This window comes from Monodon monoceros, unplaced genomic scaffold (genome assembly GCF_005190385.1).
Source record: "Monodon monoceros isolate NGI ecotype Baffin Bay Population unplaced genomic scaffold, NGI_Narwhal_1 Super_Scaffold_12, whole genome shotgun sequence".
NCBI classification, from domain to species: Eukaryota; Metazoa; Chordata; class Mammalia; order Artiodactyla; family Monodontidae; genus Monodon; species Monodon monoceros.
This window is the reverse complement of record NW_021703768.1, coordinates 98,235,627-98,252,422: the sequence shown is the minus strand read 5'-3', so window position 1 is coordinate 98,252,422 and position 16,796 is coordinate 98,235,627. Positions and strand designations below refer to the sequence as shown.

Sequence of the window (16,796 nt, the reverse complement as noted above, 5' to 3'; positions counted from 1 at the left end):
TGATTTGTTTCCATGTGTTTTTTTTTTTGCGGTACGCAGACCTCTCACTGTTGTGGCCTCTCCCGTTGCGGAGCACGGGCTCCGGACGCGCAGGCTCAGCGGCCATGGCTCACGAGCCTAGCCGCTCCGCGGCACGTGGGATCTTCCCGGACCGGGGCACGAACCCGTGTCTCCTGCATCGGCAAGCGGACTCTCAACCACTGCGCCACCAGGGAAGCCCCGGGAAGACCCTGTGTTTCCATTTTTTGTTGCAGGAAAGAAAGTGGGGCTGGAGAGGATGGTCACTTCCCAGGTCTCAGGTGAGTCAGCTGCCAAATGTGGGTTCTTGGCTTCTCGCAGGAAAGAATTCAAGAGTGAGCCATATAGTAAAGTGAAAGGTTTATTCAGGGAGATACACACTCCATAGACAGAGTGTGGGCCATCTTGGAAGGTGAGAGAAGCCATGGGAGAAACACACTCCACAGAGTGTGGGCCATCCTAGAAGGCAAGAGAGGCACCAGGGTACAGGGTTGTCAGTTTCTATAGGGCTGGGTAATTTCATAGGCTAATGAGTGAGAGGATTATTCCAACTATTTTGGGGAAGCGGTGGGGATTTCCAGGAATTGGGCCACCGCCTACTTTACTGCCTTTTATGGTCAGCCTCGGAACTGTCATGGTGCCTGTGGATGTGTCATTTAGCATATGCTAATGTATTAAAATGAGCGTAAAATGAGGCTCAAGGTCTAATGGAAGTCAGCTTGTCCGCCATCTTAGACCAATTTGATTCTAACCAGTTTATGTCGTATCCTCTGGCTATGTCATTCTTTAAAGGTTGTGCCCTGCCCCCTTCCTTTCTCATTTTCACCTCAGGATGAATTCTAGCACCATTTTGAAGCTCCTTGTTAATGGATGGGCTCACTACATCAAGAATAGGGTGATGAAAGGCACAGGTCTTGAGTTTAAGGTCCTAGCAGGTTGCTATAGGCGCTCACATACAGGGTTGTTGCTTTGAGTAAGGAAGATGAAGAAAACCTGTCCCCTCTCTCTGCTCAAGGATTGTGACTCTATATACTGGTTTTGGAACTTCAACTTTGAAAACTAAAAGTTATTTAATAATTACTTTTGCAACATTTTCCCTCAAGGATATTTGAGGATGAAGAGCAGAACATAATTGCCAGGTTGCTTTTAAGCAAAGTTCATATTTCCCTCTATACTTCAAAACACAAAGAGAATTAAAAGGAGAACTAGGGTTGGGGCATATGCCTTTTAGTTATTGGCTCAAATGAGGTATTGCCAACAGATGACTTGTTAGATCAAGATGCCCTGCAGCTCAAAGCTATCAGGAGGTGTTTTTCCTCAAATAATTTCAAGGTTGAGATTTTTTTTATCCCCTTAGAGAGACTGTTTAACATACAGGATGTCATTTCAGGGTGTCCCTGAAAGCAGAAAATAAATTTCTCATATGGAAGGTGCATTCCCTGCATCTGGAGGTAGAAGGACACGCTTATCACCAGAGATAGGGAATTTAGGGTGGAGAAGCCTATATAAACAAACATTGTTACTACTTTAATTTACTACCCCAAAGACAAACTGTTTAGGTTCTTCACTAATTAAGCACCCAAAGCCCAAGTTTCTTTGTCCTCTTAATTCCTCACAAATTTATCGTCTCAAAAGTATAAAAGCTGTATGCTTTGGTCACTACCTAGATCCTGTTTCAATGAGACCTCCATGCGCATTAATTAAAATTGTTGTTTTTCTCCTGTTAACCTATCTTGTGTCAATTTTATTATTAGTCCAGTCACAAGAACTCAAGAGGGGTAGAGAAAGTTTCTCCCTCCTCAACAGTGGTAACAAATTATTGTTGTGGTGAAAATGTCCCCTTAAATAGGATTGTAGTATATTAAAAAAATATATATATATCTGCCAACAAAAGCATAGACTGACAATTTTAAAAGATAGAGGAGAGAAATTATGTTCTGTTCTTTTCCTATGAGAAAAATCACCACTTTAGGTAAGATGCAATGATTCTCAACTTTGGTGCTCATCTGAACTACCAAGGGAGTGACCGATTCTGCTTCGTTCGGCTGGAGGTAGAACTTTGGGCTTTATCAAGTAATTATGAATGTTCTAAAGAGGGTTCTAAGCATCCCTGTCTGGGAGGAAGAGATTTTCCTCTACCCTCCAGGTTCTTCAGGCTGGTCTAAGAATTGACACGAGCACATTAACAGGAGAAAAATCGAACAGAAGTTTAATAACATGTATACATGAGAGACTCAGGAAAACTGAGTAACTTGCCAAAATGGCTGAAACCCTCACCTTAAGTACCATTTTCATCTGAACATAATGGAGCGTGTTGGAGGTGGCGGTTTGGGGTTTCTAAGGGGAGAAGAAAATTGACTTCTAGGTAGAAAAGCAAATGTTTGGCAGACAAATGTTTGCTGGGCCGTGCAGAGTCAATGGGACACAGAGGAATTCTAGCAAACAGACTTTCCTGTCTCCTAGTTATCTGTAACTGGAACAGGTCATCTACCTACATTCTTTTAGGCAGTTAGGGGGAAAATCAAAGTTTCTTCCTGAGTCTTGGGCCTTGATCATTTTTTCAGCTTGAAATCACCTGCATGCTAAAGAGACATTTTAGGGTGGCGAATTCTGCTCCCTGACACCGCAAAGATTGAGAACAACAAGGTCAGGGGAAAACTTACTAGGTTAGAAGTCAGGAGTTTTAAACTTTCTACCTGGCCATTTCCCCTCTTTGGGCCTCAGCTTCCTCATCTGTAAAAAAGCTGGATCTTAGGATCAGTGGTTTTCAACTCAAGCTGCAGGAAGAATACTGATACCTGGGGTTCTCTCTTTCTTTCCAGGCTCTGATTTAATTGGCTTTGGGTGGGGCTCTTCCTCTGATTCCCATGTAAGACAGGCTGGAAAAGCACCGTGTTAGATGATCTTCACATTCCCTTCCTGCTCTAAAACTCAGTTGTTTCTAATAATAGAGGTAATTCTTGGCCATAAAAATAGTTAAGTTAAAAAATTTGCCAGTCATCTGAATTGGATTTATAAATTTTAATTATTTAACTCTATGCAGGGATATTTAATTCAAAATGTAAAAAATGAGTGTCTCCAAAACTAATTGGTAAAACAAACAAATCTAAGCAAACAAGATGCTTTAAAAAAAAAAATCCTGTGAGCAGAGGATCCAAGTTATATGTGTAGATAAGGGATAATAAATTTCCAAGTTAATTAAACCTAGAATTTTTAGAAAATATGAAAGCGGGCTTCCCTGGTGGCGCAGTGGTTGAGAGTCCGCCTGCTGATGCAGGAGACACGGGTTCGTTCCCTGGTCCGGGAAGATCCCACATGCCGCGGAGCGGCTGGGCCCGTGAGCCATGGCCGCTGAGCCTGTGCATCCGGAGCCTGTGCTCCGCAGCAGGAGAGGCCACAACAGTGAGAGGCCCGCGTACCGCAAAAAAAAAACAACAAAAAAGTATGAAAGCATAACTGCACAGTCAGGAAATATAAAAATTAGAGTAGATCCTTGAGGAAAACCAAAGGGTCCAGTGACTTGGGGGTGAGGGAAACGCAATCACCTCCCTATCATCAACTGGGTCACTTAAGAACAATTTATGTCAAAATAATCATGACACATGTACTTAGGGAACTTGCATTAAATAAAAGAATCACTAGACTCACTACTAATTCACATAAAAAAGACCCAAAAATACAGTCTTAAGGAAAGGTAGCCTAAGGAAAACAAGGAATGGAATTAATAGAAACCATCTTCCACTTTATATTACTTGCCATTAATCATACCATTTAATATTCTGATATCTAGTTGTTAATGTTCTGAATTCTTCTTTCTAAAAATGTGGTTTACATGGTCATTGTGCAGAACATTTGTAAGACAGAGGAAAATCACACTCACACAGAGACTTCTAATCCCAGTACCTTGGTGTAAGTATCAGTAATACTTGGGGTATATGTTTTTCCTTTGTCTTTTTCATGTGAAGTTTGTATGAATTGCATCCGTAGATTTAGATGTGCAGATATGGAAGGTAAGATTTTGGCCCTCAAGTTCTGCACTCCCTGGTGTTATGCCTGAGACTATGTTACTTTACACAGCAAAAGGGAATTAAGGTTGCAGATAGAATCAAGCAGTTAATCAGTTGACTTTAAAATAGGGAGATTATCCTGGATTATCTAGGAGGAAAAGGAAGTGGAAAAGGAAGGCAGAGAGTGAGTCAGAGAGATGTGACTACGGAAGAAGAGGCAGGAGAGAGTCAAACCACGAAAGGGACTCAAAACCTGCCATTACTGGCTTTGAAGATAGAGGAAGGGGATGAGTTCAGAACATGCTTCCCCAAATATATGCCTCTCTGGCATATTGACTCCTTTGAGTTAAAGCCATGTGAAAAACTGCAGATAGAAGAAAACCACTCTGACTTTACTTTTTTTTCCCTAAAAGCAGGAAGTGAAATTCCTATGTGAAAGGTATCCTCCCTATACCAGAAGGAAGGTACATTCTAATCATCAAGGACAGGAAGTTAAGATCAAGAGAATGCTATCATCCAAACAGACTTTGTTAAAATAATTCCTATCTTCCTTTAGCTTGCCCACATAGTTGAGTCACTTTTCCATGACTGCCTCTTCGTTCAACCTAATATAAAAACAAGTTGGTGTCATAATATCTTTGGATCTTATTCCTTATGAAGGGTCTCGTGTGACAAAAAGCTTGCATTAAAAAAATTTGTATTCTTTTCTCCTTTTGATCTGTCTTATGTCGATTTAATTCTCAGGCCCAGCCCAAAAGAACCAGTTGGGGAGGGGGATATTTCCCCCTCTACCCCTCTTGAATTTTTGTGGCTGGACTAATAATATAATTGACACAGATTGACAGAGAAAAAGAAACAATTTTAATTCATGTGCATGGAGGTCTCATAGAAATGAGACATGGGAAGTGGCCAAAGCAGGCATTTTTTATACTTGTTAGGTGACTTTGTGAGGAATTGGCAGGACAATGAAGTGTAGGTTTTGAATGCCCTATTAGTGAAGAATCTAAACAGAGGTTTGGCTTGAGGTAGTAAATTAAAGAAGTAACAATGTTTGTTTACACAGGCTTCTAGGCTGGAATTTCTTATCTTTGACAACAAGGGTGTCCTTCTACCTCCAGATGCAGGGGTGCACCTTTCACATGAAACACTGATTTCCTGCTTTCAGGGAGACAGGAAGGTCAGAGTGTCCCTCTTGTGTTGGCTGTTTCTTAAGTAATTTTAATTCAAAATAATCAATATGCCCTTGAGGCACACTTTGCACAACCTACTCTGGGCTCCAACAGTTCCCTCCTCTGAAACTTCCCTGGAAGTTTCACATAGTCAAAGCTGAGCTGGTGACGGTGGAGCGAGAGAACAGGTTAGCAGAGTCCTCCATTTCATTGAACCAGTTTCTTAGTTCTGAGAACAGGTCATTTAAACAGTTGTATCTCATTTCAGTAATGCATCTGGGCTCCTAAAGCCAGATCTATGGTGCAAGGAATCGGGTATTTAATAAGAGGAACTTCTATGGAAACAAAAGAAAAACATAGGTTAAGAATTGGAGCAGATTATAAACCAGTTTTTTAGCCCAGGGGGCAGTCAGTCAAGAGGATTTCTAGATATCAGTGTCCAAGCATCTTTTGCAGTTTCAAACGTCTCTGATGATGTCATTGGGTGTTCAGGTAAACTTCCTGAGTGACATACAGTAACAGGCACAAGGATTATTTAAATATAAGCTGTTGTGGCAATTTCTCTGAAGTTTATATCAAGTCGTTTAGCTTCAGTTTGCAGGGCTTCAGGAAAAGTTTTAGGTCTCAGTGATTCCAAGTCAAATGGATGGGAAGAAATTGGAAAAGTTAGTTTAGAGAGTTGTAGCCAGATATTGGAGAAAACGAAAAAAATTCAGTCTAGTTTTTAGGTAAATTACAAAACCTCAAGGAAAGTTAATAGCAAAAAAATCTAATATCTACAAGTATGTATTATAATTTAATTGAAACGTAACTATTCTCTCTAAAATCTCACCCTAATTGTTAACAAAGATAGCCGAATTAAGACTAATTTGTTTGCAAAGTAAGTCTAGATTTAATAAACTTGACCTGATTATTTGTATAAGTCTAGCAAGAGTAGTGACTAACCATATAGGATCCTTTAAATCTGTATTGCTTGAACTTTTATAAGGAATCTCTGGTTTGAACTTTTTTTTGTTGTTTTTGTTTGTTTGTTTTTGCGGAACGCGGGCCTCTTACTGTTGTGGCCTCTCCCGTTGCGGAGCACAGGCTCCGGACGCGCAGGCTCAGCGGCCATGGCTCACGGGCCTAGCCGCTCCGCGGCATGTGGGATCTTCCCCGACCTGGGCACGAGCCTGTGTCCCCCGCATCGGCAGGCGGACTCTCAACCACTGCGCCACCAGGGAAGCCCTACAGGCTTGATTTTAAGATGACTAAAAACTTAATAGTGAGATAAACACTTTAAGAAATACAATAGTACTCTATTACTGTTAGTGATAAATCTACTTTGTTTTTTATTTAAACTTTCATAGCTCTAGAATCAAGATAATTATGATTGCAAAACTTAGCTCATATGACTGGTAAAAACTTAATATTTTTGTTTAAAACGATGAACGTTGGTAGAAGTAACAAAGTATTAAATGAAAACAATCAGCACCGATGTAGGGCAAGAAGTAGTGCCACTTTCATTCTAATGTAAAGTTCATTCTGGCTTTTAAAAAACTGCGGGCTATATTGCTGTTTTCCAGAGCTGTAAAAAGTTGGGCAAGGTAGTTATCTTTCTGTGGCTTATTTTTCCCCTCATACATGAAATCTCAGCTCTCTTACTTTGATCTTAGTGGCCTCGAACAATTTAAAAACCGCATTTCAACAAATGTTTAGTGTCTAGCGTAAAACAGTATGCTTGATGACGCGTAGAAATACCAAGTACAAGACACAGGACACAGGTCCCTGCCCTTCTAGAGCAAGAAAGCCGCTGAAACAGACCAGCCGTGAATTCAACTTTCAATCGGTACAACGTCTCCTTTGTAGTCCTGAAACAAGTACACAAGCTGATCAAGTACATCAGATGCTGAGACTGCTGTGCGCACTCACCCAGCTAATTCTTTTTAAAAATTTTTATTAAAAATTTTTTACATTAACTAATTAATTAATTTTTGGCTGCATTGGGTCTTTGTTACTGCACGCGGTCACGCAGCTAATTCTTAAACTGCCATCCTAAGGGGGAAAACGCAGAATTCCATTATATTTTCACTTTTAAAGGGGTGAAAACAAGGAAAGTACATTCAAGTTTGCCACCTGAGGTGTTTTCAGAGGAGATTCCTTTACTTCTCCCCGAGAAGCTTGCCTAACCTCATCTGCTCCCCAGGACAATCCACACTTCCCTTCCGGCTTCTAGGTGAACTGGCCCACAGGGCACAGACCAATGGGTTCATTCCTTGTCCGCTGCGGGGCGGGGTCTCCAGCCTGGGCTTCGTAGACCCGCCCCCCGTACGTGGCGTGCGTGCGTGGCGCCGGGCGGCGGAGGCTGGTTTCTCCAGCTTGTGGCGCCCCCTGGCGGCAGCGGGGCTTCAATGTGACGGTCGGACCTGAGCGCCTGCCATGGAGCTGCAGAAAGAGGCGCGAACACCCAGGGACCCCGTCGCGCGGCTACCCGGGGCCTCTAGGTCTCAGAATCCGGACGAGGAGGAGCGGCGGGAGGGCGGCTCAGCCCCGGCGGCGACTGCCTTGGACGCGGAGGCGGACGGGGCTGGTGCGGACGGCCTGTGGGAACTGCCAGTGGAGCCGGCTGAGCGGAGGCCCGAGTGCAGCCGCTGCAGGTGACCGCCGGGCGGGGGCGGGGACTGAGGCTGGCGGCCGACTTGGAGGGGGATGTGTATCGCGGTGGCTGCCGCGCCCTCTGCCGGGGAGGCGGCAGCTGCGGTTCCAGGCCAGGGGAGCGCTGGTTCTGGCCTCTCCGCGCTTGGGGCGGCAGGGTCCACTGGTTGACCTTGGAATCACTGTGAAATACCTGTCACAGCTCTTTCGTAAGAAGCCATTTCTCCAGGTTCAGGATTATTTAGCCTTACTTCTTCCTGCAAGACACTGAGCGGGTCATGGGATGAGCAGACAGAAGTTCCGCTGTCAAGAAGCTTGAGTGTCTGGTAGGGGAAGTAAGGCGTAATGACAGTAATATTTGTGAAAACACGTTTATGCTTATGTGACATAGTCATCTCACAGTAAGAAAAAAGAAAAAAAAATGGATCAGAGGAGACAATCAAGGTGGCTATTCCAGTAGTTGACATTGTATTCAGAATTATGAATTCACTTAGAAATATTTATTGAGCACCTACTGTGTGGCAGGCACTGTTCTAGGTTCCTAGAAACCTAGGCATGGATAAAACATACGTTATCTCTGCGCTCACTGGGTCACTTATAGTCTAATGGGGAGACAATTTATTAAACTAGCAACACCAACAATTAACATTATTTGACCGTTTGAATTATGCTGGTGTACTTTCAGGATTGTGAGGATTGCTTTCCCTGCTTGTTTGAATCTCATGCTATACAGATATACTACTATATTTACCTCTTGGGTGTTCAGGATCATTTCTCTTGGTTACTACCTCTCTGTTGTCTTTCACACTTTTAACAATTAGATAGTGTCTCTACTTCCTCACCTGGGAATCACTCTGTAATTTGTCCTCAGATTCTAGGTGCTCTGAAATGGCTCTCACTAAAGTCACCATTAACCTTAATGAGGTGAAATCTAATGGATCCTTTTCTGTTCACTTTTTACTGGACCTCTTGGCAGAATTCTGCAGTTGAAATACTCACTCCTTGAAACACTGTCTCTTTGGTTTCGCTTTGATATCTGACTTCTGTATCCTAGTCTTCTTTGCCTGTTCTATTAAAACTCTAAATGTTGGACTACCTCAAGGTCTTGGTTCTAGGTTCTCTTCTAACCCCATACACTTCTCACAGGTGATCTTACCAGTTTTCATGGCTAAGTTATCACCTCTACTCCAGTCTCTCTAGGTCAGACCTTTCTCCTGAGCACCAGATGTACGCATTCATTTAATCATTGAGTACTGAGTGCTTTGCTAATTACTGGTAATACGGTGGAGTCTTTGTCCACATAGAGTGTTCAGTTCGTTATTGGATACAGATGATAAACCAGTAAACAAGCAACTAAATATGTAATTACAGATTGGAAAAAAAAAGAACAGCAATGAAAGAAGTGGGATTCTGCCATAGAAAATAGCAGGATGGTGTCAGGAAAGATTTGTGAAGAGATAGCCTTTATATTGAGACTTGAAAGATAAGAAGGATTCAGCCAAGAGAGAAGTGTTCGAAGAAGGGGAACAGAAGAACTGGCTGGTTGATTGTCTTTAGTATTTGCATACTTGGAGTCTCTTACCAGGGCCATTTTGACCTTTTCCCAGAGCTGAATTGTAAGACCTCAGAGGAAGGATCTTGAGTGTAAGGATCTTTTTATATTTTCTGAATGTACTATGTGCAGTAGATACTCAGTAGACCTTTGACGAGGGTGAATAATTTGTGTCTAAAAGAGACTGTGTGTTGGAACAGACGGGGTGTGTGAATACAATTTATTTAAATAAGTTGTCTAAAGTTGTTAGGAGATAGCACTTAAGAATGCTTCGGGGCTTCCCTGGTGACGCAGTGGTTGAGAATCTGCCTGCCAATGCAGGGGACACCGGTTCGAGCCCCGGTCCAGGAAGATCCCACATGCTGTGGAGCAACTAAGCTGTGCCCGACAACTACTGAGCCTGTGCTCTAGTGCCCGCGAGCCACAGCTACTGAAGCCCATGCGCCTAGAGGCCGTGCTCCGCAACAAGAGAAGCCACCGCAATGAGAAGCCCGTGCACTGCAACGAAGAGTAGCCCCCGCTTGCGCAACTAGAGAAAGCCTGCGCACAGCAACGAAGACTCAACACAGCCCCCCAAGAAAAAAAAAATGCTTCGAAGGGCTCTCACTAGGAGGTGGAAAGAAAAGTATTTCAAATACAAATCCAGAGCTAAATTATGCTAGCTTTATCATGTAGTTTTTAGTCTACTCAGAACTGCTAGTTATAATAGTTTAAAAATTAGTCTTCTATGGCTAGCAAAGATTTATAATTTTTCTTATCTCCTCCTCTCTGCCCCATTAATAGACTTTATTTTTTAGAGCACTTTTATTTTATTTATTTTTTTAAAAATTTATTTATTTTATTTATTTATTTTTGGCTGCATTGGGTCTTTGTTGCTGTGCCCTACTTTCTCTAGTTGTGGTGTGCAGGCTTCTCATTGTGGTGTCTTCTCTTGTTGCGGAGCATGGGCTCTAGGTGCGCGGGTTTCAGTAGTTGTGGCTCGTGGGCTCTAGAGCGCAGGCTCAGTACTTGTGGCGCACGGGCTTAGTTGCTCCGCGGCATGTGGGATCTTCCCGGATGGGGGCTCGAACCCGTGTCCCCTGCATTGGCAGGCGGATTCTGAACCACTGCGCCACTAGGGAAGCCCTAGAGCACTTTTAGATTGACAGCAAAAATGAGAGCAAGGTACAGAGATTTCCCATATACTCTCTGCCCCTACACATACATAGCTTCCCAGTTATCAACATCCCCTACCAGAGTGGTACGTTTGTTACAATTGATGGACTCCATTGACACATTATTATCACTTAAAGTCCATGGTTTACATTAGGGTTCACCCTTGGTGTTATACATATTTTGAGTTTGGACAAATTTGTAATAACATATATCTACTATTATAGTATTGATAGCATACAGAGTGTTTTCACTGCCCTAAAAACCCTCTTGGCTCTGCCTTTTCATCCCTCTCTACCCTCTAACCTGATCTACTGTTTAAAAAATAAACATGACTTGCTGGATTTTAGCTTGTTTTCAGTTTCATTTAGTTAATCCTTTAGCATTATAATTCATTCTGACATTTCTGCACTTTGTTTTTTCTAGTGAAATTTTCTACCTTTTAAAGACTCTTTCCCTTGGCATGCTGTGCATTTTGTTTGTTTTAATTGGTTAGAGTGCAGTTCTAGAATTATGGAGAATATTTAGGTGTTATCAGTATAATATTTATAGCTCTTTATATTTTATTTTATTAGGCGGTTAGGGTTTTAATTAGTTCCCTGAGTGAACTTGTTTACATTTATGCTTATAATAGCTTTTAAAATTAAAATGCATTCTTAGATTTGAGTGATCAGTAAGTCACAATTATTTGGCCATTTATTTAAAACACTATTCATTTCTCTAAACACATTACTATAATTGTCACAGCCTAAGGAGTTCTAGAGATTGGTTTTGTTCAGGAAGTGCAAACTCAATTTAACTTCTCAGCAGAATCTTGCTCGTTAGAAATACAACATATCTTAAACATTAATGAAATATTCTTTAAAAGATCCCAAACTAATTTGTTATTGCAAGATACAGATTTTATAAAAAGTGTGTCCCTGTTAGAAGGAACAGCATGTACAGGAGTACATTGTATAGAGTACAGTGTATTTGGAGAGCTTGGCAGAAAGGAAGGAGAGACGATTATACCACGATTAATGGTGGTTGCACTGGGAAGGGCCAAATAAACTGTGTTAGGGAGTTTGAGCCTAAAGCACTAGAACCCAACAAAACAGCTACTGAAGTATTTTTATATTTGAATGGAGGTTACAACTTGACTTCTATAGGTGGCTTTTATTACAATTTGTACTCTGTTTTATATATTAAGAAAAATGCAAACTGAATGGTGATACAATGGTAAAAGGCTTGACTGGGAAGAGTTAGGGCCTTATTCCAGTAAAATGCCAGACATCTTAATTTTTTTTTTATATCTTCTGTTTATATTCCTGCCTGAGGACAAGAGTTAGAAACCACTTGAAATTCATTGATCATAAGAATAATGGAATAATGTCTAAATACAGAGTATTTTTTAATTTGTCTGAGGGAGGAAGACAGCAGGGAGAACATGTACACAAACTGACACAGATAGGCCCTGAGACAGAAATTTTTCTCTCTCCAGTGCTTTCTTCTTACAAAAGTACAAAGTTGTAAGGATTATAATAAGCCACATCAATATATTTAGCACCCGTTTATTAAGCACTGGTCATCTGCAGGTTATTCACCAAGCCTAGGTGCTTTATGTATAATATTTTATTTATTTCTCATAACAGCATTCTAGAATTGATGATATCATTAGCTTTTAAATGATAAGAAGGTAGAGGTAACAATCAAGTAGCAGAGTTGGGTCTCCAGCTCCAGTCCACTTGGTTTCCAAGCTCTTGCAAATGCTTGGCTTTGCTCTACGCTCCACGCTTGCTGAAGAAGCCTTATGATTTTGTTTGCCGAGTGGATGTAGTCACTAGTTGAAGTGCAGCCACTAAGGCTGCAGGAGTAGCTCTGATTTTCATACTTTTTAAGCTGAAGTATGTTTACTTCAAGCTTAGTAACAGGATTCCTGAGCTTTGGTATTCTTTAGCTCCTTTTTTTTAAAAATTAAGAGATATTTGTTGTATAATTTTGTATAAGTTTAAGGTGTACATCCTGTTGATTTGATACATTTATGTATTGCAGTATGGTTATCACTGGTAGTGGTTAGCTGTTGTCACCTAATTATCATTTCTTTTTTTTGCTGAGAAGACTTAAGATGTAGCCTCTTAGCAACTTTGAAGTATATTAGACAGTATTGTTGACTATATCACAATGCTGTGCATTAGATCTCCAGCATTTGTTCCCCTTCTAGTTCCAACTTTGTACCCTTTAACAACGTCTAGCTTCTTTATTCCATGTCTTAACCTTTTCCGTATTCTTTAGGCTTGGTTATTCTGGAGAAGAAGGTGATGGGGATAAAATAATGAGAAAGCGAAGCAGGGAAGGTTGCAGGTGTTTAAGAAGAATACAGGAGCCACAAACTGGCAGCCCCACAGATGTTTTGTTTAAAACTATATTTTTACCAGTTTTAAATTACCAGTTGCTAATAGTTAAAAATGAAGATGTCTTATATCAAAATCCAGATTTCTGTTTTCTGTAAGAATGGGAAGATCTAGCAGCTTGGGGGCCAACTGCCTGAGCAAAATAGTTGGCTGAGCGGAGTATTGGTTGTGCCTTTAGATTGGGTGTGATCTGTCCAGGTCATCATTGCTCCCAGTCATTCCTGCTTAATTCAACTATGATTAACTGCCTGCCTCTCATAGGCATTTGCTTTTTGATCTGGGTCTCATGTACGTCATTGTGGGCTGGTCAGCCTGAGCAGGGGGGTAAATCAGTCTGCAGGTTTTGTAGGTAGAAGTGAAAAATGGTAATTCCCAAGCAATTAGTTTACAATAATTAAGATTGTTGAATTGGTATCAACACTTAGAAAACCAACTGTTTTGGTAAATTTAAAATAAACTAGATCATTGATGGTAATTTTTAGGGTAAAAATTTTGATAGTCTGCAAATTTAATTCTTTGTGCATTAACTAAGTTAATTTGTTCTTTCTTGTTAATACAGAAAATATGTTTATTCTTTGAACTAGTTCGTTCCTAAGATATGTGGGAAGCTAATCATATGTTCAAAGTTGAGCAAAGATGATATATCTCAAGAGGGAATTTTTTCTTAATTAAGTCTCCAAAGAGGAGTGACCAATTTTAAGAAACTACTTTAGAGCTTTCTAAATGTTTGATTTATTTTCCCCAAGAAAAATAAGAACATTATTATTACCCTCTAATAGATAGAAGTTTTCTTCAAAGAATATCAAAGCACGTTAATTTTTTAAGTATGTTTACATTTGCCCCAAATTAATAATTCATAACTCTGATAGTGCTTATGTAGTGAGAGAATATATTCCTTAATAGTCTAGTCTAAAATTTGTCTTTTTCATTTATTTTGTAAAATATGTAGTGTATTTTATTTTTTTCTTCCAGTTTTATTGAGATATAATTGACATACAGCACTGTATAAGATGTAAAATATAATGATTTGACTTACATGCACCATGAAATGATTAAGTTTATTGAACATCTATCATCTTATGGAGATAAAAAATAAAAGAAAAAGAAAAAAAAATTTCCTTGTGATGAGAACTCTTAGGATTTACTTTATTTATTTATTTATTTATTTAGGCCACTCTGCGTGGCTTGTGGGATCTCAGTTCCCCGACTGGGGATTGAACCTGGGCCACGGCAGTGAAAGTGCCGGATCCTAACCACTAGGCTACCAGGGAAGTCCCAAGATTTACTTGATTAACAACTTTCATTTATAATGTACATCTGTATTAATTATATTATGTTGTACATTATATCCCTGATACTTATTTATCTTACAACTAGAAGTTTGTACCTTTTGACCACCTTCATCCAATTCTCCTGCTCTCACCACTCCTCGCCTCTGGTAACTACAAATCTGATCTTTTTCTTTAAGTTTGTTTCTTGAAGTATAATTGACCTTTAGCACTATGTTAGTTCTTGGTGTACAACATAATGATTTGATACTTCTATACATTAGAAAATGATCACCATGATAAGTCTAGTTACCACTGTCACTATACAAAGATATTACATAATTATTGACTGTATTCCTCACACTGTACATTTCATACAGGTAACATTTATTTTGTAACTGGAAGTGTGTACATCTTGTATTTCCCTCACCTTTTTCACTTATCCTCTCACCCACCTCCCCTCTGGCAACAACCTGTTTGTTCTCTGTATCTAAATAAATTTGGCATTATTTTAAAAGACTTCACACGTTACAAAGTGCTTTCTTACATGTATGTTTTTATTTACTATATACGACAACTTTCTGATTTAAATAGTTATTCTTTTTGATATATTCTTAAGGTCAGGTGAGTAGTAGAGGCAGAGCTGCTTTAACTTTCATATTTTCATTACTGCGTCACGTAATAATGAATTATACTAAAATAAACAGTATGACTTTCTTTGTTTTCCTATTGCATATAATACATACTTCCAGTGAGGTGTTCCTTTGCCTTCTTCTAATCCATAGATTCTTTTCCTTTTCCTTTGTCCATGGCTATTTTTAATTATTTTGGGATGGGCAATTTTAATTATTGTCTTTTTTAAGGTCCACCTTTTACCTCCTGAATCCTTTACCTGCCTATGGTCAGCTTCTCATTTCTCTTGGTGGCTCTTCACATTTCAATTAGAAAGGCAAATTTGAAGGTATTATTGATTGATAGGATTTTTTTTTTTTCTCTGCTGAGTTTTTAGTTTGCTTGTTTCTTGTTTTTTTGTCTACTGGAAGCCTAGTGGAAAAGTTGTGGGGAAAAAGGGAGCAGTGAAGTGAAGTAAGTAGAAGTGTTCCAGGATTAATCAAGGAAAAAACTGGAAAGGTATGGAATGATTCTCCTGACCTTGCGAAGAGTTAGAGAGACTGACCTGATAGAAATGTGTCTGATCTCACAGGTGTGACCCCTAGGAATAAATAAAAATAAGAATAAAAAAAAGAAAAGAAAACTGAACAGACATACCAGTGACTGCACACTACAAGAGGAGGGAGTCTGCAGGTTAAGTCCAGGCAAGTTTCCAAAGAACAGCATCCAGAAGAATTAAATAGAATCCAGAGTTTCTACACTATATTGTCTAAAACGTCTAGTTTTTAACCAAAGCTTACTAGACATGCAAAGAAATAGGAAAGTGTGACTCACATACAGGGAAAACAACAGCAAATAGAAACTGTCTTTGAGTGGATCCAGATTTTGGATATAGTAGAAAAATGCTTCAAAGCAACTCTTATAATAGGTTCAAAGAATTAAAGGAAAAAAAATGTAATGACTGTGACTCAACAGAGACTCAATAGAGAGTTAAAAATTATTTTTAAAAGTCTATGCAAAATGTCATTGTAGGTTCATCATTTGTAACAAATGTACCACTCTGATGGGAGATATTGATAATGGGGAGACTATGCATGTCTTTGGGCAGGGGGTATATAGAAAATCTCTGTAGCTTCCCATCAGTTTTGCTGTGAATCTAAAACAGCTGTAAAAAAAAAAATCTTAAAAAAAAGAGATGTGTATGATCTACTTGTTTATATAAATCTGTTATTTGGCAGGTCAATTAAAAAAATCAGGTTAATATGTATATAACATATTTATCATTTGAACCATTTATAAGTGTACAATTCAGTGACATTAAATACATTCATAATGTTGTGTAACTATCACTACTATCTATACCCAGAAAATTTTCATCATCCCCAGTATAAACTCTGTACCCATTAAATAATATCTTCTCATCCCCTCCTCCCCCCAGCCCCTGGTAATCTCTATTCTCCTTTCTGTTTCTATGAATTTACCTATTCTAGATACTTTGTATAATAACACAATATTTGTTCTCTGTCTGACATTTCACTAAGAATAATTCTTTCAAGGTCCATCCATGTTATAGCATATATCAAAATTTCATTTTTATGGCTGAATTGTATGTATATGCCATCTTAATTTATCTATTATCCATTCTTTTGTTGATGGACACTTGGTTTGTTTCCATTTTTTTGGGTATTGTGAATAGTGTTGCCATGAACGTTGGTATACAAATATTTATTCTAGTTCCTGCTTTTAATTCTTTTGGATATATACCTAGGAGTGGAATTGCTGGGTCATATGGTAGTTCTGTGTTTAACTTTTTGAGGAATTGCCAAACTGTTTTCCATAGCAGCTGCAACCATTTTACATTCCCCTCAGCAATGCACAGGAGTTCCAATTTCCACAAAATTGAAGGTACACAGTTATCTGAGTAGTTAACAAAGCATATATATCACCCTTAATGTACTTGAAATTGAATCTTTAATACAAACCCTCAAAGAAAG

The 16,796-nt window shown here is 39.5% G+C and overlaps 1 protein-coding gene across 1 annotated transcript in view; it reads left to right on the top strand.

The window, feature by feature from the left end:
* The first annotated feature begins 7,188 nt into the window (after window positions 1–7,188).
* Window positions 7,189–16,796, top strand: part of DTWD2 (DTW domain containing 2) — a 98,281-nt gene continuing 88,673 nt past the window's right edge. Inside the window, exon 1 of the mRNA XM_029215625.1 lies at window positions 7,189–7,830. Within this exon, the coding sequence (XP_029071458.1) occupies window positions 7,613–7,830 (218 nt within the window). The 5' untranslated portion in view covers window positions 7,189–7,612. The remainder of the gene's footprint in view (window positions 7,831–16,796) is intronic.